Below are 24,663 nucleotides of genomic sequence, written 5' to 3'. Positions count from 1 at the left end.
TGTCTCAAAACAACAAAAAACACATTAGCAAATATTTTATTATCATTAACCATCTCTATCATTTACAGCTACATTACAGATGGAAAGTGAAAATGTATTTATTCCACAAGGCTCCCAAGGAAGACCTATATGGAAATATCGAGACAAGCAAAATAGTACTAATGACATTCATGTATATACAAGTGTGTTCATGAAAAGAACACCTGGATTAAAAGTATAAACAACATTGGAAGCATATTTCCTGAGGGCGTACTTAGGAAACTGTCAATATATACAGTCAGAAGAAATAACAAGGTCATCCTGAAAGAGCCATGACAAGGGATGAGGACAGACTAGTTACGGAGAGAAAGCCTAAAACACACTGAAGCTTACAGGAGAGCAGGGGCTTCATGGAAGGCAATGTTCAAAGTTGGGAGGAATTAAAAGTGCATCTGCCTCCCTGAGTGTCAAGATTAAAGATATGTGCTACCGCTACCACGTCTGGCTTGAAATTTACTTCTTAGATTGATCAAGCATGGGAACAATGACGACACAAGTGAGACCAGCTGAAGGAGTAACAGTGCCAAGGGCAGGCGATGATTTACGGGGAGAGAAGTGGTAGTGTCATGTGTATTCCTCTGACTTGGCCATGGTGATGAGGGCAAAGTAGTGAACAGGATAAAGGAGGAAAGCACACCTTTTTCTCCTCCCCCTTCCTTTCTTTTTCACTAAATAGGATACTTAGAAGAAAGCGTTAAGGGCACTAGTGGTGGGAAACGGAGGGAACGGCAAACTCCAGTCTCCAGCTTCTCAGTGAAGGAGAAAGGGGAAGAAGGAAGGATGGGGTTGAATATTTGAAATATGTGGAGCAGCAGGAACAGCTGCAGAGAAAGCAGAGAATCACACGCAGAGGACGGCCGCACAGCAGAGTGTGTGGAGAGCCATTTCTGCGACCCATTCGGTCTTTCTCAGTGGTATGTGCCAAGCAGGAGGAAACAGCTGGACTGACTCACAGCTGGGATTTTGCCAGGTGGGTCCGACGATATTAAGTTTTCCTACACCACTAGGAAGCATTCATAAGAATCAGTGTGGGGGGTCTAATCTGAATAATGAAGGACATAGAGACAGGAGGCAATGGCCACGAAGAAAGAGATCTTCATGGGAAAGTAATAAGTAGTACGAGCGACTTTCAAGAGTAAGAGACTCAGTGAGAGTGCTGAGAGTGCTGGGGCTGAGGTGAGTGACAGAGTGGGGAGGGCTGGAGCTGAAGTGAGTGACAGAGTGGGGAGGGCTGAGGTGAGTGACAGAGTGGGGAGGGCTGGGGCTGAGGTGAGTGACAGAGTGGGGAGGGCTGAGGTGACTGACAGAGTGGGGAGGGCTGGGGACTGAGGTCAGCGCAGAGTGCCTGCTTAGCCACTGTGAGGTTGAGGGAGAATCTAGTCTTTTTTGGAAATTAAACGATGAGGGCACTGTAGAAAGCACAGCAGAACACAGTGAAAACCAAGTCTAGCAAAAGAAAAGAGCACTGTAAATCGCTACTGCTGGCAGTATACAGAGGCATCTGATTTTAGAAATTAACAATCTATAGTAATCCAATCTGCTAATTCAAGGACAATTTAAGAAAGACAGCTATATGCTTTGTCACAGGGTCTTTTGGAAATTTTATTTTTCAGTAAGTTTTCAAAAATAATGCTATCTGTGACTGTGGAGTAAAACACTTTGACTCTTAATTATTGGTAACATATGCACCTAATTCATCATTGTTACCCTGGCGTAGATAAAACCTATCACAGTATTAAAGACAGAGAACTCATAACTGCAAAGATTACGAAAAGACAGGGACTTATAGTAACTCAAGGGTAAATGGCGGAACACATCACACTTACGGAAAAAGTGCATCAAGAACTCTCTGGCCAGTGAGCAAAGGATGGTTTGCTGGTAGCTTTTCAGTGACAGGCCGAACCTGACGCACAGGCCACACTTGGACCATGCTGAACTTCTCCTTTACACCTTCAAATTCAAGCTCCAGGACGACATCCTGCAAAAGCAAATGAAAACAGCTGGATTTTAAGGGTGGCTAAATCTGCTAATCATTCTTCCAACATGTAAGCAAGTTCCCTGAGTGGCTCCGATGGGGCTTAAAGAAGTAAGAAGGGAGATGTGCACTTTCTATTACGTGTGGTTCATATGGCCATGCTTTTTATACCAGGTGCATTACCAGCTCACTGAGTGATAAAGAGTGTGGAAAGAGGCTTTTGGAAAGGAGCACATGACACAGTAAGCAGCTACAAAAATTGTACAAACATGTCCAGGAGAGTCTTAAAGGATACCTGTTCCTTGGATTGGGGAAAAATGGAGGTTTCACATTTACTTTTCATTGTGTTTTATTATTATAATCTTATAATGCTTTAATGAAAAATACATGTTAAAAGTTCCCAAAAATAAAGCCAGACAGTGGTGGCATACACCTTTAACACCAGCACTCAGGAGGCAGAGACAGGTAGATGTCTGGGAGTCTGAAGACAGCCCAGTGTACAGAGTGAGTTCCAGGACAGCCAGGACTACACAGAGAAACCCACTGTCATAAAACAAAAGAAAAAGAAAAAAAAGAAAGAAGCCCCTCCAATTTTAATACTATTTTTTAATTATTATCCTTAAAAAAGGAAGTGATAATATGACAGCATCTATGAACACCAAGACCATTTCAATTATTCTCAAATAACTCCAAATTTCAGGAGAAGCCTGGAGTTCTAGGGCAATTCCTCCACTGGGATGAGTGAGTCTCTGAGCCAGTGAACAACTCCAGACAGCTGCCCCAGAATCCCAAACCAATTGTGCTCTCAATAAGTTGTAAAGAGCACACTTACTTTTTCATAAATACTTTTTGAAAACCTGCTTACTACATTTTTCTAGTGGGGTATTACATGCTATCCTGGTCTTCTCAATAAAATTATCTTCAGATTCAAAGACTGCTATGAGTCTATTGTGTCTGACATTATGTGACATAAATAAAATTAATAAAATAAGTTACAAATGGTGCACTGTTGCAAGATATTTAATTGTGCTATGAAACTCTGAGGCTGTGTTAATGAAATTAACCTAGGATCAGGGGCAGAGCTAACAAGAATTAGCCATAGAGAGTACGGGGGACCCAGCAATACAGATAGCTAGACACAGGAAGGAGGAAGGAGGGGCTTGGAGTTTCATGGTCTTTTTGGTTTGGGATGGTATGGGGAGGTTTGCTCTCTGGCTGGGTCAGCTAGTTGCTTCTTGGCTTCTCTGATTTATCAGGTTTTCACCCCAACATCTGATTTCCAAGTCTTTATTGGTAAATAGAACAACTTAGATAAAAACAACAGTTACTTCGGTGCTGGTGGGACTAGAAATCCTACCAGGCCGAGGTCTGGGCGGTGAAGTAAGACTGAGGACCTTGGGGTGCAAACAGTGGTTAAAATATCAATAGATTCAGGTTGGCTGCTAAGCACAAATAAAACAACAGTATACTTAAAGTAATAATTTACATAATCTATTATGTAATTATTATGTGAAAACTGATTAACGGTTAAGATCAAAGTCTATTTGAATCCTAATGACTATGGGATTTAGGCAAATCCATCAGGTATATTCTCCTTCTTGTATTCTCAAGTCCAGGTCAAAACAAAATGACCCTTAAAAACTTATATAGCTTAGTGGTACAGTGATTACTTAGCATACGTGAGGCTCTGGACTTGCTCCCTATTATCACAAAAATAAGTAAAATAAATGAATAAACAAATAAAAAACTTAAATTATTAGAAATGATTTAATGGTTTTAGGGCACAGAACTGGTAACCACCATACATGGACAGGCTGCTGTGTAGAACAAAACCTAAGCAGTACTTACAGAGGCGTCATAATTCCCAGGTGGTGCAATGTAAGTCACACTTCCTCTGTTGCGTGGGGGTAACATTATTTTGTGTTTGATGAGTGAGTTCTCATTGACAATCCCGTAAATATCCCCACCAGTGATATGACTACCAACCTAAGGAACAAATGCATTCATTCTTTAGTGCTTGAATAAACCAAGTAGACTTACCCTTATTCTGTAATTTAAATAATTTGCCTAACTTATAAATAAAGCATTAGTTCAATAGTACAGTAAGGGCATTAAAAAATTAGATATGCTTATTTGGACTAAGTACAAAACAGTTCACTAAATACACATTTCAGTCTTACACAAACATTAGGAATTCCTGGTTACACAGACATACCCGTAGGTTTTTGCTTGGTGTAAATTCCCATTTGATATCTCTGCTAAGAGCAGACACATTTACTCCTCTGGGAATGTAGATACTTTGGGTCTGATTGCTGATATCTGACAGGGGTCTCTGAATACCATCAAAAATGGCTCCCATAATGCCAGGACCGAGCTCTACTGAAAGAGGCTTCCCAGTGCGGAGTACAGGGTCTCCAACAGAGACACCAGCTGGAAACAGCAGTTGAGGAAAACGTAAAACAAAGTTTGAAGATACTACTAATGGAAGCACCAGTTTAAAAGGGGCATATACTTAAGGAGATAAATAATAAGTTCCCAAGTTTCCCATATCCTTGATTTCAGTAATATAATGTTTTGCAGTGTCCAAAGATGATACATATATTTAACATGCCTAGTTATTAAATAATCATATCCAAAGAGTTTAACAAATATGTGTATCCTAACAACTGAGTATCAATGAAAGAATAATGTGTAAACTGGAAACAAAAAGAATCAATTTCAGTCCTAATAATACTGGGTATCTTTCAGTAAGAAAGAAACCTACTGCATATTTATGTCTAGCTCCTTGGAATTTTTAGCTCAGTAACCAACAAAAGCTCAACCTCCCAAACATTCATGAAGCCAGTGACAAGAATATAATGCAACCAAATACTGAAGTGGCTAGTCATGTCTGATGAAGTGTCTGTTATTCCTGTGTGAACCTCAGGATGTCCTGGGCACTGCCTGAGTCTGCTGCAGCTGTCCAAGTGCTTCTGCAGTTAGAAGTCACAGGTCTAAGTACAGAAGCAAACGCCTCTCATTAATTCATCATGTTGAACACACTGCTGAAGAACAGTAGTCTTCTATAATGAATAGTGATACTTAGACAAAAAGATAAAAAATTTTGAGAACTAAGGAAAGGCTTTAGAAAGAGAAGAATAAGGCTAAAATTGAGCATAGAGAGTGAATCTGCCTTGTTCTATAGTATTTATTGACCGAACAATCAATAAAACTTTCATTGAGATTAATTTAGGAATATCTCTCAAAATTAAAAATGGTTAGAGCACTGTTTAAAACACTACAAATCATCAAAATGTATACTATTAAACACAAAGTCATGATAATTCTATATAATGGAATTATATGTGACTATAAAAAAGGAGTAAGAATATCTATGAATTATAGTAGAAAGGTCATTATCAGTATCTGGTAGGAATTTTATTAAACCTAAATGAAGTTCAAAGAATTTCTCAAAATAAAAACCTTCCTTCCTCTAGATTACATCATTAACATTTTACCATATTTATCTCATTATCCTCATCTTTTGCAATCCAAACATCTTAAAATGGTAAATAGATAAAGACTAGTATATACAATATGCTATCTTATGGGAAGAAAGGACAAATACTTATTTGTACTTGTTAAGATATGTGATCTAAATTAGAACAAAGTATAATTATATATGTATATAAAATGCCTTAATGAATCCCATTATTTTATTTTATTTTATTTTTTTGGTTTTTCGAGACAGGGTTTCTCTGTGGCTTTGGAGGCTGTCCTGGAACTCACTGTGTAGACCAGGCTGGCCTCGAACTCACAGAGATCCACCTGCTTCTGCCTCCCAAGTGCTGGGATTAAAGGCGTGCGCCACCAATGCCTGGCCCCCATTATTTTATATGCTAAGGCAAAAGGAGAGAAACCTAGAAGTACAGAAGGATACACAATAATTATAAGTAACTATTAAAGTAGTTATATGTATCTTGAAATCAACCAGATAAAGGCCAAAACATGTAGGGAGTATTGTCACTTCATACATTTCATTAACTTAAAGTCTACAAACCATGTGAAAAAGAAAATAACTATGGGGTGAGGTACAACTCAATATTAGTATGTATGCTTGCTATGTATGAGGATCTGTGTTTAATTTCCACCTATCTTTCAAGTAACTAGGTAAGAGATAACGGTTATCAATAAACACGCATACACCCCCAAAACTGTTTTAGCCAGGACTTCATGTCTACAAAGGCTTCTAATTTGGCTGTGGGGTGATAGCTCAGTGATTAAAGTGCTTGCCTTGCAAGCATAAGGATCTGATCCAATCTTCAGAAATGTGTTAAAATGTACATTCTTCCAATCTCAGCTCCGGAGAGGCTGAATGGGATTCTCGGGGCTGGAAAGCCAGCAAGTCTAGACTACTTGGCAAGCTCCATGCAAAGCACTGGGTGGCACTTGAGCGTATCTTCTGGTCTTCACCCACATGTGTCCTCACATGCATGTGTCCCTGCACACACACGAACACACAGAAACTTCTAAACTTTCTTAGCATTGCTTTACTGTGTGTGTGCATGAGTGCAGGCATGGAAAGGAGAGGGCAGCTTTGTGCCATCAATTTTCTCCCAATGGTAAGGATTTCTTAATGCTAAAGGTATAAATATTATTCACTAAAGATTAAGACTGGTGAATGATCCCAGGCATCAGCCTGGGAATCCAGCATGGGACTGATCAAGACCCCCTGAATCTGGGTGTCAGTGAGGAGGCCTAGGTAATCTATTGAGACTTGGGCAGCAGATCAGTACCCATCCAGAGTATACACACGGACTTTGGACTCCCATCCAACAATGTGAGGTGCACTCTCACCCTGAATTCTTGGGAAGGGTCTAGACCCTGCCCTATATGAAATGACAGACTATGGACACCCCCATGGAGGGCCTCACCCTCCCTGGGGAAATGAGGGGGTAATGGGGAGCGTTGGGGGAGGGCACGGGAGGAGGGGAGGGAAAGGGAGAGGGACCTGGAACTGACTTGTGAAGCAACCTTGTTTCTTATCTAAATTTAAACTGAAAAAAAAAAAAGACTGGTGAATGATCTATATTTATTTATTATCTTAAATAAAAATCATGACAGGGTAATTTTAACCAAGTTAAGTCAATATTACTATTCTATTTATGCTTTCTTCTGCAATATAAAAACCTTTTAAACAAATTTCCAACTGCATTCCCTGAAGTTTGTGACACCAAATGTTAAGAGCAATGAAAATTCAGAATGTAATTCCAATTTCTTAATTAAGATCACTAATTCCCAGTAGCTCTTTCTTGAACACATTCCTTTATGATATGTAATCTCTCAAACACTGCCATTGGTTTTTATTGCTTCTTCTTTGCCTTAAATCCTTAAACCCTGTCACATAGAAAGTTGCAGGAAACTGAACAGAGAAAGGATACAAGTTTCTTCATACACCTGAATGGTAGCCATGTCACCTTCCAATCGAATAATCTCTCCCACCAGCTCGCTGTGACCCACTCTCACCAGCTCATACATAGCTGCACCTGCCATGTCACAGGCTGTAACCACTGCAAACAACAAGAGATGGGGGACCCAAAGTTCTGTGACTAATTAGTTAATTTCAACATCCAACAAACCCAATAGCACACCTTCTCATTTATTAATAAGGAAGAGAAACTCCCACTATGGAGCAACCTTTACAGTTTCATATAAAGATATATTTTTAGTAAATGATACAAAGAAGGAAACAAAATAAACTTGTAAGCTAAGGTTATTGATTAATGCAACACAAAAGCAAACTATTTTAAGCACTTGAAGTCCTGTAGGAAAACTCTTACCTTGTGGTATCGAAGTACATTCTGAACAGCCCAAGTTACATTATTATATGTAATGAAGGGTTTTGAAACCATAAACAAACAAACAAGCAAGTAAGCAAGCACCTAATATTGGAATTAAAAGCTTTAGGATGTTATACAGTAACTAGTTTATTGTGTTGTTATCCCTTGAGAGATAACAATAAAGCAAGATTTTTGCCTCTCATTACTTTAAACCAGTGATTCTAAAGTTTCCTTAGATGTGGACCTCTAGGACCTTTAATAAACTGATAATTCTAGAATTCTAGAATTAAAAAAATAAAATCTTATACCTAGCCAGATGGTAAGCATTTGGGAAGCAGAGACAGGAGGATCAGGGTTTCAAGGTTGGCCTTCCCTATATATAGCAAGTTCTAGGCCAGCCCAGGTTATTTGAAGCCTCACATAGGCATAAACCATTCCTTTAATTAAACAATAGGATGTTTACAGTCAGCCTCCCGTCACTGGATACACTTTCAGTTAAGAAAGAACCTCTATTTTTAAACTTTCTTTCACAAGCAGGAGCCAGAATTAGAACTTGCTATTTTGGACCATCATATCTAGCAAGCAAAATTTATTTTTCTGGAAGGAAGATAAGGGTGCCACATTTGTAGAAATGCGTAAGAATGAACCCATTCTTAATACTTACCCTGGGATATAACATTGCAACTGCATGGCAGGGATTATTGCAGTGTAAAAAGATAAATTTTTAATTAACCTGCTCTAGAAAACGGAAGATTTATTCATTTCCTACTTACTTCTATATCTAAAATACAAGAAGAATTAAAATGCCTTGAAATATCAGATGATGAATTTAAGAATCCCATTTCATAAACCCCAAAGGTTTTTTATTACAGTGGTTCTCAACCTGTGGGTTGTGACCCCAATGGGGGCCACACATCAGATATCCCTCATATCAGGTATTTACAGTTTGATTTCGGAAAAACTTTTGGTTGGGGGTTCCCACAGCATGAGGAACTGTACTAAAGGGTGGCAGCGTTAGGAAGGTTGGGAACCCCTGCTCTACTAAGAAGTATTTAGGAATTAAAAAGGGATCAAAAACAATGAAATGTGTACTCTTTACTTCTTGCCAATGAGCCCAAGCTCATTTAATTCTTGAAGAGAAAAAAGTGGGGCACATAAATTAAGTCTTCATTTGTGAAACACCACAGGGATGCCATCACGTTCACTGTGATTAGAAGACAAATACTATAGCATGAAACTTAAAAGAAAGATGAATTTGTATGTCACTAACAAAAGTAACAATAAGCAGGTTGTACCTAGGGAAATGTAATTCATATTTTAGTGGGATATTAAAAAATACAAATACTAAAAGGAGATGATTATCTTAAAACACAAGGCGTGACAAAATGGATATAAAATATAAAACTACTTTCTATTCTCAGTATCAGGCCATCAGACTTCTTTCTCTCAAGTAGCCAGTTATGAGATACCTGAAATAATCATTCAGCTAGATGTGTAAACACAAAGAGGACAGGTTAACATTAGTAAGAAATGCTCTGAAGGTCATTAGAGATCGACTGAACAATTATTTTACGTAAGACACTGTTTTTTAAAAGCTATAAACCTTAAAGCTTTTTAAATTTCAAATTTAACAAAAAATTAAGCTATATTTCCTTAACAAGCATGGTATCACGAAGTTGTGTCTCAGGGACAGACCATCAGATGTACATGATTAGTGCTTGATGAACCATTACAACGGCTACATTACTTCATTCACTACAAGATCTTAAAGACAAACTACTTTTGTGGATCAGCAGAAACCTGTGTTTCTCCCCAAGGCACCTAAGAAAGATGCTGATCACAGTGAGGCATCCTTGCTCTTAGATGACCATATATTACTTACCAGGCCCTGAGACTCCATGTACATAACCAAATGTGCTTTCTTTATCTTCATCACGTATTTTGGGGAGCTTGGAGAAATCCATTGTGCTAATTTCCCTAAGACAAAAAAGAAAGTAAATCATAATTACAAAATCTAAAACAAAAGAATTAGCATAATGGTATATTCTCAAGCTATAATACTGTTTCAGAATAAAATTAATATAAAATTTTTAGAATTTGATTATAAGTACCTCATTCTTGGGTAATACACCATCATATGTTATAATAACCAAATTACAGTTTTACATTTTATACTCCATAGGAAATGTTAAAAATCTCCTGTGATTTACTTCGCCCTTTAAAGTCCATTCCCTTCCAATTACTCTGAATCATTCCATAAAGTCTCAGAGCTCTGTGGAGGCTGTTGCTTTTGTCTCAAGAGCTTTACTGCTAGGTTACCTAGGCCAGTACCTCTTTAGGTCTCTACTCAAATGTCATCTTTTTCATGAGGTTTCTCTAAGCATCAATTTCAACTGTGACACACTGCCTCCTTCTTAATTTTTCTATACTTCATGCATCTTTAAAACAAATTTTTTTTTGGTTTTTCGAGATAGGGGTTTCCTCTGTATTGTTTTGGAAGCTGTCCTGGAACTAGCTCTGTAGACCAGGCTGGCCTTGAACTAACAGAGACCTGCCTGCCTTAGCATCCCGAGTGCTGGGATTAAAGGCCTGGCCATCTATTAAAAATCTTATGAGTGTTTTGCCTCAATGCATATATGTGTACTACATGTATACCTGGTGCCTGGCAGAGGCCAGAAGAGGTGTCAGATCTCCTGGAACTGGAGTTATAAGCTGTTGTGAGTCACTGTGTAGGTGCTAGGAACCGAGTCCAGGTCTCCTGCAAGAGCAACACAAGCTTGTAACTACTCAGTCATCTCTCTAGCGCCACCCTTGTTTTATTTATATTTTTAATAATCACACATCTCGTAGTATAATAAAACAACCTAAGTAGTTCACATTAAAATCTATCTTTAAAAATGCCTGGGAGCATTTTTCCTTTTTTCTTTTAATAGAACACAGAACCTGTTAATATTAGTTCAAGAACCAGCCTGTGCTACACAGAAAGAGATCCAGTCAAAAAAACAACAAAGGACGAATAAAACAACACCAAACTGGAAAATCGGTGATGGATTCTGGAGTTGAGAGTTTATTTTGAGGCTGCTGATTTAACTTAATAATTATTAATGATTATATTGGGGCAATAGAACAAATACTTAGATGTGTGAAAAGCTAAACAATGCCCTCCAATCAACCACAAACTTAGTTTTAAATCATTCAGCACTAAAGTGCCAAGTCATATACATTTAGTAAATGTTCAAAGACTACAATGTTTAGTGAAGGTATCTTGAAGGTCAGGCGGTATTGTGTACAAAGTAGGAAAGGGTGAGTGGCAAAGGCATTCCAGATGGGGCAATAATAGAAGAATGGAAATATGATATTCAGGAACAGCAAGCAGACTAGCCTGGCTGGTATAAAAGCTTAAGTTAGGGCAACAATAGGGAATAAGTATGCAAAGACATATGACACTAATTTATGGGTCTCTACCTGAATGTCAAGAAAACAAATGCACTTCATCCTGTGAACAAAAGGAAATGAGTGAAGACTGAAGGAAGAATGGTGTCCTGTTGCTCTAACACATTAAATAAGGGGAGAGACTGCAGGTAGGAAGAGAGACTGCAAATTATGTACTGAATGTCTACTGCGTTCCTCCCAAGAGAAAGGTCCCGTGTTAAAGCTACAGAATAAAAGCTGCAAGGAAAACATGAGACTATTTTCAAGGAGCTTTCGCTGGTTTACCCAACTGAACTATACAGAAAAATGATTTAAGTACTCAAGCTATAAACATTGTATTGGGATCATAAGAGAAATAGACTCTACCAGAGAATGTGGGTCAAGTGTGGATCAATAGGGATAAACCATATAGACCAAAAAAGGTAGCCAGAAAGCAAGTTTTGAGAGAGATGAGATAAAAAGAACATAGACAGAAAAACCAACTCCTGAGCTTTGTTGAGTATGGCAACACTGAGGAGTGATTCTCATTATTTTTGGAGATGCTAGACGATCAATTTGTACCACCTACAACCTGTAATCCTTTAGCCAAGATATCAAAAAGCTGTGTGTCTCCCTTGCTGCTTTGAGAAAGGGACTTTCTCTAGGATCTGGGGCTTGCAGATTTGCTCAGGCTAGCCAGTCAGTGAAGCCTAGGTATCCCAACTGTCTCAACCTCCATAAGCATATGCTAGGCACTTGACTTTTAGTGGGTGGGTTCTGAGAACTGAACTCAAGTCCTCATTCATAAACCATAAGCACTTTAAGAATTGAGCTATCTTGCCAGCCCTGCAAACAATAAATACCAACATATGTATTCAAAACAAGAGGACAGAAAGATGTCTTGCTGCTCTTACAAAGGATCAGATCACTCCCATATAAGGCAGGTCACAACTGCCTGCATCTCCAGCTCAAGGAGATCGGTTGTCCTCTTTTGGCCTCTACAGCTATCCACATGTGTGTGTGTGTGTGTGTGTGTGTATAACATTCTTCAGAGTCTGGAGAGATGGCTCAGTGGTTAAGATAATTTACTGCTCTTGTGGAGGAGCTGAGTTCAGTTCCCAGCACCCATATGGTAAGTCACAACTGTAAGTCCAGTTCTGGATGATTCAATGTCTTTTCTGACCTCTGTGGGGTCCTGCATGTATGTGATGTGCATGCACACACACTCAGGCATGCACACACACACGCACACCTTCAGAGAAGTGGACATGGTAATGAGGTCACCATCCAGATAGGTTCTTCCCCAGTGCAGACATTCCCTGTATGGTGTTTGTGATACATGATCACTTGCCCAGTAAAGCGGAAACAGCATGAGACCTTGAATCAGCTGACTTGGGATCACTTTTAGGTTCCTCTAATGATATGCTGCAGGAAAACTTAGACAAATCAAAATTTCTTACCTTTAACTGAAAAAACAAGAATTACGCTACCATCTATCTGAGAATTGTGATTTAATTACAGATGTGAACAAATGTTCCTCATGAAAATGAGAAATGCTCACAAACATTTCCTTAGCAATGCTACTTGAATAGTATCTCAATTTTGAAAATGCCATTTACTTCCCCAAATGCCTTCTTTCACAATGGGTATGTCTGGTTGCCTTGCAGCCTCCTGAGTGCTTTCTGCTGTTCCCTGCTCTACAGCAGTCTGTTTTTACAGCCCCTCACTCCTTGGGCTATCCTTTCAGAAATATTTTATCATATTGCCTGAGAGAAAAGGGATATGAAGAATAACTAATTTAATTTTATTAATCCAAGCCATATTACCTAGTTTGTAAAAGGTATGTTTACTGTAGCAGCACCAGCAATTTCTACTTTTTAAATAAAATTTATTTTATATGGTGTGTGTGTGTGTGTGTGTGTGTGTGTGTGTGTGTGTGTACAGGTGCCTATGAAGCTGGGGTAGATGAATGTTTGGCCTGCATGTACATATGTGAACCACATGCATGCCTGAGGCCCACAGAGGTCAAAAGAGGGCATCGGAGCCCCTGAAACTAGGATTAGAGATGGTCGTGAGTCTCCATGTGAGTGCTGGAAACCGAAGCCACATCTTCTGCAATAGCAACAAATGCTTTTATCCTCAGAACCATCTTTCCAGGCTCTTAGATGTATTCTTATCTTCCTATTATTTAAGTAAAACATAATTACCTGGCTAGTCTTTTTTTTTTAATCATACTGTGTAATTTATCATAATTTTATTTACTAAACAATAGAATTTTAAGCACCAATGATGTGCCAGCTGCTGTATTACAGGCAGAAAATATGGCGTGATACCCAATCTTCCTTTTATCATCCTCTAATCATCTGGCATGATATGCGTGTTCTCAGAAGCGGCATATGCTGATTTTAGAAGAATGCAAAGCAAAGATGTATGGAGCGAGGCTTACAAAAGGAGAAGATGAAACTAGAAACACATAAAACTGCACTGTGGTGACAAGGCGGCATCAGACTAGACAGCAGTGCTTTCCTGTAGGCAGCTCAATTCTCCTGGGGTGCAGAAAGGCCTTTGAAAGACTTCATGAACCAAACAGTATCTTTTGCAATTGTTAAACCAGATAATTACAGTCTGAGACCTTCGAAAAATGATTAATGGAAAGAAGTCAAATGGATGTGTTCATTAGTCAGCTGTCTTGTGGTTTTATCAGTCAGCTGAGTAAGTCTGGCCACCATGGGAATTTCAGTGACCTATACTTTTAAACTTTTTTTTTTTTTTTTTTTTTTTGGTTTTTGATACAGGCTTTGGAGGCTGTCCTGGAACTAGCTCTTGTAGACCAAGCTGGCCTCGATCCTTTTTTTTTTTTTTTAAACATTTGAGGTGTATACTAGGCATTAGAAGCAATAACATTAAGATAGTAAGACAGTGGGTGCTGGCAGCACACACCTTTAATCCCAGTGCTCATGAGGCACAGGCAGGCAGATCTCTGTGAGTTCAAGGTTAGTAGGGTCTACATAGTGAGTTCCAGGACAGCCAGGGCTACACAAAGAAACCCTGCCTCAAAATAAAGAGAGAATGAGAATCAAGAGCCTAAGTGACAACACTACATATTCATATTTACCTCTAAACAACTTGTCACCATATGCACATCTTTGTTTATATCTGATAAACGCTGTTTTTTTCCTCTTTCCCTAGACAAAATTTCAGTGCAGGACAGCCAGAACTGTTATACAGAGAAGCCCTGTCTCGACAAACCACAACCAACCAACCAATGAATCAATCAAATATGTTATGATTTCATGCTGCATGAAACTCCTTCCTGGCACAGTTATCCCTGCTATTCTCAATTACACAAAAAAGAAACGGAGGACTAGCAGTGCTGGGGACGCCGCAGTGATACAGCGCTTGCTAAGCAGGCTGGAGTCCCTGGGTTAGAGCTCCAGCACTACCACCCAGACAATGTGAAAACTCAGGAAGGAAAATGTAGCATACATAGCTACATTCACACACACACACACACACACACACACACACGCACACACGCACGCACGCACGCACGCACGCACGCACGCACGCACGCACGCACGCAATGATTATGCTAGGATTTATCTTTAGGTACTAGGCTCCTACTTTAAGGATGAAAAGCAAATACAATTTACAACTAAGATACCCTTAATTATAAATTCTAGCCCCCACCATATTTGTGAAAAATGAAAAAGAAAAAGGATATGTACGATAGAAAAGAGAACAATCCAGAAGGCAGCGGAGGCCACCATCTGACTACTGAGTCATCAGTCTCTCCCCCACGAGCACTGCAGAACACTGCAGTGACAAGTAACACCAGAGGCCGCTTTCCCGCCCCTGTCTAACAACACACACTCCAATTGCCACCGGTTAGTGCACCATACTCAGTAAAGTCTTTTTTCTAGAACCAATTCTTTCTACAACCACAGTTTGGGCTGGAGACAAAAAGGTGACAGACATAACAGATAAAGCTGTTGTTCCAAGGCAAAGTTCACATATAAATCTGACTCACTTCACAAAAATGTTATTTAATGTAACATTTAAAAAAGAACACACTAACTCATTAAAAATTATCTTTGGAAAGCACAGGAATTTTTTGTTGTTGTTGTTGTTTATAAAGAAAATCCATCAGATTTCAAACAAATACTTAGTTATTAATTGTATCAAAAGGCATACAATGCGACAAGGCAATAACTACATGCAGTATATAACAATCAAATCAGAACAGGCAGGTAGCCTTCCACTGCTCCATTTCTTCTTTATTGATTTATTCTGAAGACAGACTCTCATTGTGTATATGGCTCATCTTGGTTTCAAATTCATAATGCCACTGTCTCAGCCTCCTGAGAGTTGGGACTATAGGAATGTGCCATCTAGCCTGACCCCCCATCTCCTTTTTTTCATCTGAAAATTTTCTGCATGGAGAAAAGCACCCTAACCTGTTTAACATTTTTATGCTTGCTCAAGCTAGAATTCCAGTAAAAAATAACAAACAACAACAACAACAACAACAGAAAACCATTAGTTTGACCTGGTGTAGTGGCTCACACCTTTAATCCCAGCACTCGGGAGGAAGAGGCAGGCGGATCTCTGTGAATTCCAAGCCAGTCCAGTCTATAGATTGAGTTCCAGGACATTCAGGACTTTGTCACAGAGAAACCCTGTCTCAAAAAAACCAAAAAGACAAAACAAAACTTTACTTTGGTCATTTCTTATGCAAACTAGTCATGATGTGACGTACTTTCTTATTCATCTATTTTTATCTGCTCAGCAGATCTATCAGAAACAGTATATGGTGAGCAGCAGTGGCACACACCTTTCAGCCCAGCATTTGGGAGGCTGAGGCAGGTGGATCTCAGTGAGTTGGAGGTCAGCCTGGTCTACAGAATGAGTTCCAGGACAGCCAGAGCTACACACAGAAAAATGAAAACTGCAAGATTTATTTCACTGTGCATACCTAAGTCCCTCTTTGTTCAAATTTTGGGAAGCCTTTAGCAATGACTTCCTTAGAAATAGTTTGTTTGGGAATATTCTGACTAATAAAAGGCAAGGAAAATCTTTTAGGAGTTTCTGAGAATAATTTCTTTTCCCTTTTAGAAAACACAGCCTATGAGCAACAACACCCTCCTTTGGTGGCTGGTCATCTACACAGCATGTCTAAAATGCAGCAATACTCTGGGACTCTGAAAGGAGCTAATCTGGGCAGACAGGCCACCTCAATACAGATGACAACACAAAAGGACAAACGTTATTGCTGCCTTTATTGATCCACTTCATTGGTCAAAATAACAATAAGAGAAAGCTTTGGGAATAAATTATCTTACATGTATGTACATTTCATAGTATCATTAAAAAAAGAATGACTAGAAGGTAAACTTACGGTCATTAGTGAGGTAGTTTACGAAAATTGCTAAAAGTTCTAAGGAAATGTATAAAAAAGCTGGGAGTCAAAAGTTGAGAAGCACAACAAAATTACAGGAGGCAAGCTGGTCTAATGGAATCAGGGAGCATGATGACACTAAGTGCATGCCCACTTACCCTGCGCACGCACGCACGCGCGCGCACACACACACACACACACACACACCTACTTCAGCCTTGTATCAAAACGAAAGCATTTCTGAAAATGAAGACATAAACTGGGAACAGAATTTCAATTTTACCAGTTAAATGGGTGCAAGCTTAGTTGTTAGCCACAATCATTTTAAAAGCATTTCTAGAAATGGTCATAAATTCCTTTTCTTTTTGCATATTGAAACTACAGCCACATAGACTTAAGTTATGCACAACTAAAGAGTATTATGTAATATTATAGGACAATGGAGATTTAATGCAGCAAATCACTTTGATGAGCTACCTTAGAAGGTACAGGAATGAGGTTCTGAATTAATGGTCAAAAGAGTAACCCATAATCAGTACAAATTGTCTACTTTAATTAACGATAAAGACAATCTCCCACAGTCATGCCTACTGCCCACCTGATCTAGATAAGTTCTCATTAGGAAGGACCATAGTCCTGGTGATTTCAGGTTGCGTCAAGTCAACAGTTAAAACTAACTAGCACAGTGTCTAATATGCATAAAAGAACTTCTATAACCTAAATTGAAATACATGGTAAAAAGGCCACAGACATTTTTTGGTTCAGTGGGCAAGAAATCCGCATTTCTAATGGTTTGCCCAAGTATATTTCAATTAGGAACAACTACAGCCTATTTATTAAATTGACCCGTGGTTGAGAAGGACTTGGTCATTCAAAGAGGTTTTAAATGGTGTGGTCTGCTAAGGAATTAACATGGTGTGTGCTTAATATTCAAAAATGCCATTGTGCAGCATAATTAACCATTACTATAATTATAAATCTGTGAAACAAATCAAGGTGGTGTGGTAGCACACTTCTCTAATTCTTGAATTAGGAGAATGGGCAGGAGGAGCTTAAGTTTAATGCTAGCCTGGGCTATGCAGTGAGATCCTATCTCAAGAAACCAAAAGGCAGAGTACAGAGAGATGGCTCAGAGGGTAAGGGTTTCTGCCTCCAAACCTGATGACTTCAATTCAATCCCTGCCACTGACATGGTGAAAGGAGAAAACTGACTTCCATGAGTTGTCCTCTAACTGCTCGCTGAGACGTGTATACACACACACACACACACACACACACACACACACAGAGTAATTTTAAAAATTTAAAAGGAAACACAAAACCAAAAAACAAAACAAACAAAAAACCCTAGCTGTTCGACGATGCCCATCTTAACAGCTGAACTGTAACTGCCAGGAAAATAGAGGCACCTGTTTTTGTCGAAAAGCAGTCAAGCTGCTCATATGGGACACAAACACCACGTATTATTTAATTACAGTCTTGGCTGGGACATGAGTGAAACAGGAACTCCTATTCACTGAGTGGAAACTGATAGCCCTTAGAAATGGACTGAATACAGCTTGGCCCAATGCCCAGTGCCCAAGATTTTTAAAATCAGCACTTCCCTGAGTGCTGAAGCCAAATATTATCACAGAATAAACTTCTGAAATAAAAGTATTATTAAGCATTTTAAAATATTAGGAAAGTCCTTTTATTAGGTATATTAAATTTTTAAAAATTTAAATGCAATATTCTCATTAATAATTTTAGTGGTTTGAACTATTAGCCAGAATACAAATAATTCTATAATAAACACAGAGTCTATAGTCTATTATTTGGGCTAGTATTATTTAAAAATTTACACTCAACTCAAAAGGCTATTATATACATAGATGGAAAAATAAACAAGTGACTTTTGACAAAAATATCAATTCAACAGAGAAATACTATCTCCAACAAGTGACAGTAGAATAAAAAGCATACAAAAACAAAAGCCACCACCAAAATTCTTCAATCTGTACCTGCACACATATAATCAACTGAAGCTAGGTATGGGAGTGCACACCTTTAATTCAAGCACTCATGTGGCAGAGTCAGGTGGATCTGAGTTTGGGGCCTGCCTGGTCTACAGAGTGAGTTCCAGGACAGCCAGGACTACACAGACAAACCCTGTCTTGAAAAACCAAAATAGTATCATGGGTGAGGATTTAGGAAGATCCTATCGTAGGCTCAATGAGGCCTAAGGTCATGTTCTAATACTTTAGATATAATGTTGGTATAGTTCAGTGGTTCTAAAAGACAGAGACAGAGTAAGAACTACTTTTTGTCACTTTGTACTGCTCTTACTTAAGGCAATCTTGACTGTAACTTTTACCTCCAGTTTAATTATCTCTATTTCCAGCTGTTTCTTCAACCCTTCATATTCTCAGTACATCCTTTGGGAGGATGAGATCATGTTTAAAACAAACACAAACACACATCAATGAACAACAGCAGGTCTGCAAATGTACATTCCCTCCCTTAGGCACATTGTCTGAGACCTGAGCAGATTCGTAGCTTTAAGTTTCTGCTCCCGTGGGCGGTGGTGGAGCATGCCTTTGATCCCAGTGCTAAGGAGGCAGAGGCAGGCAGATCTCTGAGCTACACAGAGAAATCCTGTCTTGAAAAAAAAAAAAACAAAAAACAAAAAAACAACCGAAAACCAAAACAAACGAACAACGCCCTCCCCACCAAAAAAGATGAGAGTTTCTACTTTGGAGCAAATCAAAGAATTTGGTGTCAATCAGCCTACCTGCCTCTTAAGTCTCTTAAAATAGACTAAATTTCAAAAAATTTTATGGAGTTTGTAATTAATGTGAATGAAGTCCCTCACTGGCTCATTTTATCTATTACCTAAAGCTGGGACTCAAGGGCTGCTGAAAACGGAAGCTATCATGCTCAGCTGTTTACAGTATGTAGTTCAAGTGTCTTACATAATTCTTTTGATTCATAAAATCAGCACCTTTCACAGTTATTCTTTAAGAACTACAGATTTTTACTCTTTGGGTAATATAAATCCCAATTTAATATAATGAAACTCCAACATATAAAGTCAAACAAGTAGCATTTTAAGTTGTAACCAGAATAGTTAGTGTTATTTAAAAGCCATAAGCCCAAATGTCTTATTCTCAAATTATCGTACTCGTTCTGTACGATTAAATGTGTCTTATCATGATGGTAGCTCACACATAATCCAGGAAAGTCAAAATTATTCTGCAATCCAGTCTTCTAAATACCCAAGCTAAATGGCAGACTCAAGCAAATCACTGAGGACAAAGTTGAATTTCTGTGCATCCCTAAGTCAGAGAGCAACATGGTGATAACTACCAAAACTAAAAAAAAAACCACATTCTGTTTTTCATGCAGCTATTCCATTTCTAGGAACTTATTATATGTACACAAACATCTTAATTTTATTAGAAAACTTTCCTATGTAAAGATTGGAATGTCCATTGATATGGAGACTAGGGGCCAGTGAGAAGGCTCAGGCCTTGCAAAGTTAGTGATCTGGGTTTGATTCCCATATCCTACATAAACGTGAAAGTAAAGAATAAACTCCATTAAGTTGTCCTCTGACCTCTACAAACCACCCTCCATAACACACACACACACTTTGTAAAAAATATAGACTAAATAACTTGTGACATAATTTGTATACTTAATGGCATTAAAACAGTAATACCTGGAAAGACAGCCCCTGAGTTCAAACTGCAAGTTCTGCTATTGATCAGCTTTCTTTACAAGCATAATTTTCCACATTGGTGGTGAGTGGGGACAAAAATAAGCATCACCTTAGAAGGTTGCTGTGAAGCATCCATGAGTAATCATAATTAAAATATTAAGCAAAGGCCTTGCCACTTGTGGCGGCACATGCTGGTAGGATCTGCTGAAGAGGCGGAGGTAGAGGATCCAGAAACTGCCTGGATCAGGAACAAGCTCCCAGAGACGTTCCATATGACAATGATGATTCATCAGAGTAATTAAATACACAACTAGTATTTAAAAGGAAGCTTTAACTGGATCAGTGTGAAAAGTCTCCAGGATAACTCTGTTAAGTGAGAAGAGGGAGGCTCAGACTACTACTCAAATACACAGGGAAGGGGACCTAGTAAACACAACAGGAACGTCTTCATATGTAATTTCACCATGCTTATACATACAGTACCCATTTAAAAGAATTGCAGATTTTTGTACAGTTTATGATGCAAAACATACACATATATAAAAACTGGTATTTTAAGTATGAGACAAACAACCCCAAGCCATCTACCACTTTCTATTACGGTTTTAAACAATATATCAACTTCTAATTCTTAGAAGAGAATTGAAATCAAGCTATATGCAGTGGCATGCATCTTTAAACCCAGCTGATACAAACAATAGGGGCTTCAAATCTGAGATTACACATCTAGATTCTGTCTCTAGATAAATAAATCAACAAACAAAATCGATATGAACTAAGTACCGGTTTAAACTTTGCTTTTTACAGATGTAAGAGTTCCTTTTATGTATGTGTCTGTATGGGAGTTTGTGCATGGCAGGACTGGTGAAGGGCAGATGAGGGTCAGGATCCCTGACCTGGAGCTGTAGGCAGTCATACGTCACCCAACATAGGTGCTGGGACCCCAACACAGGCATATGCAGCAGTACACACTCTTAACCACCAACAAGTTCCTCTGACCAAATCCCCAAATTGCTTTATTTGAAGTTTTCTTAAAGAAAAAGTTAATCTGGTAATCTAGAAGACTACAAGTGGACTTTCCTTACAGTGATTAGGTTATATGATTAAGTCAGATGACAGAAAGTACACTTGTGCAATACGCTTTACATTTCCAAGGCATAAAACACTTTGGAGCTTTTTAATATCAACACCAAAAAGAACATGTCAATTTGATCCTTATCCACTAATATCTATCATTTTTTGGTACATTTATGTGACAATTTCTTACTAAATGTTCAATGGCTATCACAAATAAAATTAAGAATTTATGGAGTTACCAGGATAATTTATTCACTTCCTTCTCCAGTACCTAAGACAAAAAATGTTTCAAGTAACTGTCATGTCTAGTCACTTCAAAAATTATTTTTTGTCTTGTTAATTCTTCTTCAGCCTACCTGACCTTTTGTTTCTTTTTAAAAATATAGTTTTATTTTTACTACTTACAGAAATATTGTGCTCATTGTAAAAAATGGAAACAACATACTAGAATGTTTATCTAGCCATTCTGAGGCAGCCACTAAGCATTTGATTATCATTCTTTCCCATGATTCACTGTACATATACACAAACACAAACATGTGTGCATATCTTATTGTGGATACTCTACCTCTTCCTCCTTTGCAGTGTTGACAAGACACACAAAACACATGATGTCTCACATAGGGTTTTGTTAAAAAACAAATAATCTTTTATTATATACATTTCCCTATAGTTTGCCTTTGTCACTTAGGGTACATGTTGGAAATCCTCTCAGGATATATTTAGAAATCTTTCCAAGTTATCAGGAGAGATTCAACTCCTACCACTGAACTACTTCACAACATTTCAGAATATGACTAGTGCCAAATTTTACATAATACTTCTACTACTAGGTGTTCCCCTATTCGCAGGATTTTGGCACTGTCAACATTGTGGCAATCGACATCCATATAAACATGCTCTTGCTTGCTTACTGGTGGTTTTATTTCCAAGGAAAAGATTTCATGGAGACTGACGTTAGAATACATGTATTTCTAATACTAATACTCTTTGTTTCCTAAACAAAACCAACAAAGAACAATTCATTTCTCTAACATTTGTGAGACAGTCTTTCCCTACACATCCCTGCTAGTATGGTTTACCATTTAATTTTTACTAGAGACATAATATTTCACTGTTAATGCATCAATTACTAGTAAGGTCATAGTTGTCACGTTTTGTTGAATGTTAAGCTTCTCTTCTGAGAACTGTATAGTGCTATCAGGTGGACTTTTTTAAATTAGTAACATATCTTATTACAAATATTAACTCTTCATTTGGTGTGAATATTTCAAGTGTTATCTTTCAATCATTTGTTTCCATCTCTGCTACAAAATTATTTCTATGTAGTTTCATATGTCTATTTTTTCCTTTCATAACTTGGAGGTATTCCTCCTTGATTATGTTCTATATATAAATATATATAAATATATAAATAAAACTTGACTAGTATTTAAAATACATCATTTACTAGACAAAATGAATTAGTTAACGTTTACCAAATTTCCTTACACACACACACACACACACACACACACACACACACACACACACACTTGAGACAGAATCTCATGCACTCTAAGTTGACCTTGAAATCATGTGAGGATGACCTTGAATTGCTGATCTTGCTCCAACTTCCAGATGCAATCCTGTTTTATTTGGTGCTGGGGATCAGACCACAGTTTTGTGCATGTTATGAAATCACTCAGCCCTTTACTTTTATTTCTTAGAAAAGAAAATGTCTGTATTTACATATTTAAGCCTAAAAGTACATATACAAATAAATAAACTACTTTGTTATGAGTAAGTCAAAGCATTTTCACATAAGATATTCATGGAATTTTAAGATGAAAGAATTATTTCAATGTTTAAATTTAGATCAAATTTTAAAAATTATATCTGGACCTAGTAGCACAGGTCTATAATGTTACCTGCTTGGGAGGATAAGGTAGGAATCTAACAAGTTCAATGTTTCCCTACACATGGAGCATATTCAAGGTCAGTCTGGACAATTTAAGTGGAACCCTGTGTAAAGATAAAAAAGTGAGACTAGGTGTGGTGGTGGTGGCGGTGGCAGTTTATGCCTTTATTTTCAGCAGAGGCAGGTGAATCTCTGTGAGTTCAAGGCCAGCCTGGTCTACAAAGTAGAAGAAACTCTGTCTTTAAATCCCCTGCACACCACCCACCCACCCCCATCCCAGACCAAAAAAAAAAAAAAAGTGAAATTTAAATACTGTTCAGAAATTAAATGACAAGCATTCTTATTGATCACATATTACTTATCAATACACAAAAATGCATGAACATATACTTATTCCTATAGTGAACTGATATTATCTTGTCATGATTAAAGAAAAATATAACCTCACAAAAGCTATGTTTCAACCATTACTTTATTTACTGATACTTTCCATTTCAAAGCCACTAATCCTATGACTCCCTAAAGAATTAAAAAACTCTTACTCTAGTTCATGCCCACACTGTACCTTGTATTGCAATATAGGAATAAAACTTTAAAAGTGGAAAAATTGTTTCTGAAAATCAATTCCACACATTAATGATTATAATGAGCATTAGAAAACTTTTAAATATAAAAAAATACTAAACTATAGCGAACCCCCCAAAAAGAGGGGGATTATGTTGATATTTCTGAGCGCCTACTAATAAACAAGTTTAGAGTCTGCCGGGAACCACATGTGGTGGCACCTGAGTTTGCAGTCCAGCGACTTGGGAGGCTGAGGCAGACTGACCAGCCTTAGACCTGAGGTTTTAAAGCAGCTGAGTAACAACACAGCCAGTCTCAAAGAGTAAAGCTACAAGAGTTTTTTCCGCTCTATTGTTCATCATACACCCACTTCAAATTCTAGCCCACTCACCGTGACACAAACCTTTTGTTGCACATCTGAGTCTTTCTAGAAGTTCAGCATATACAACTGACACTTGTCATATAATTAGTAAGAATTTCTGCTGGTGTGGTGGCATACGACTGTAATGCCAGCACTTAGGAGGGAGGCAGGAGGATGACCATGTTTCAAGGCTAGCCTTGGCTTCTGTTTTAAAAAAAGTTTATAAAGTATGTACTAGACTCTGTATACTCCTGGTGTACTTTAATAACACCTATGGGCTAGATTTAAACATAGGGAAACTTGATTTTTCAGTGCCCAAGGTCAGACAGCTAATAACAGGGGAGGCTAAAACCTAATTCCAGCTCTCTGTGATTGGGCCATCTACTCAGGTAAAATTTGAATTGCATTGTTTTCCTCTC

The 24,663-nt window shown here is 38.2% G+C and overlaps 1 protein-coding gene across 2 annotated transcripts in view; it reads right to left on the bottom strand.

Annotated features, from left to right (window-relative positions):
- Atp6v1a (ATPase H+ transporting V1 subunit A) overlaps positions 1 to 24,663 on the bottom strand; it is a 45,966-nt gene that overhangs the window by 17,662 nt on the left and 3,641 nt on the right. The window contains exons 1-6 of one of the 2 annotated variants that reach the window (XM_013116897.3): positions 10,489 to 10,550; positions 9,716 to 9,810; positions 7,435 to 7,563; positions 4,230 to 4,444; positions 3,863 to 4,000; positions 1,866 to 2,017 (exon numbers count right to left, since the gene is read on the bottom strand). In XM_013116897.3, coding sequence (XP_012972351.1) covers positions 1,866 to 2,017; positions 3,863 to 4,000; positions 4,230 to 4,444; positions 7,435 to 7,563; positions 9,716 to 9,797 — 716 coding nt within the window. In that variant the 5' untranslated portion in view covers positions 9,798 to 9,810; positions 10,489 to 10,550. Of the gene's footprint in view, positions 1 to 1,865; positions 2,018 to 3,862; positions 4,001 to 4,229; positions 4,445 to 7,434; positions 7,564 to 9,715; positions 9,811 to 10,488; positions 10,551 to 24,663 lie in introns of those variants that run through there. The other variant, XM_013116898.3, reaches the window with a different exon arrangement.

Source organism: Mesocricetus auratus, unplaced genomic scaffold, assembly GCF_017639785.1.
Source record: "Mesocricetus auratus isolate SY011 unplaced genomic scaffold, BCM_Maur_2.0 Super-Scaffold_100008, whole genome shotgun sequence".
Classification (NCBI taxonomy): Eukaryota; Metazoa; Chordata; class Mammalia; order Rodentia; family Cricetidae; genus Mesocricetus; species Mesocricetus auratus.
This window is presented reverse-complemented; position numbering and strand designations above follow the sequence as displayed.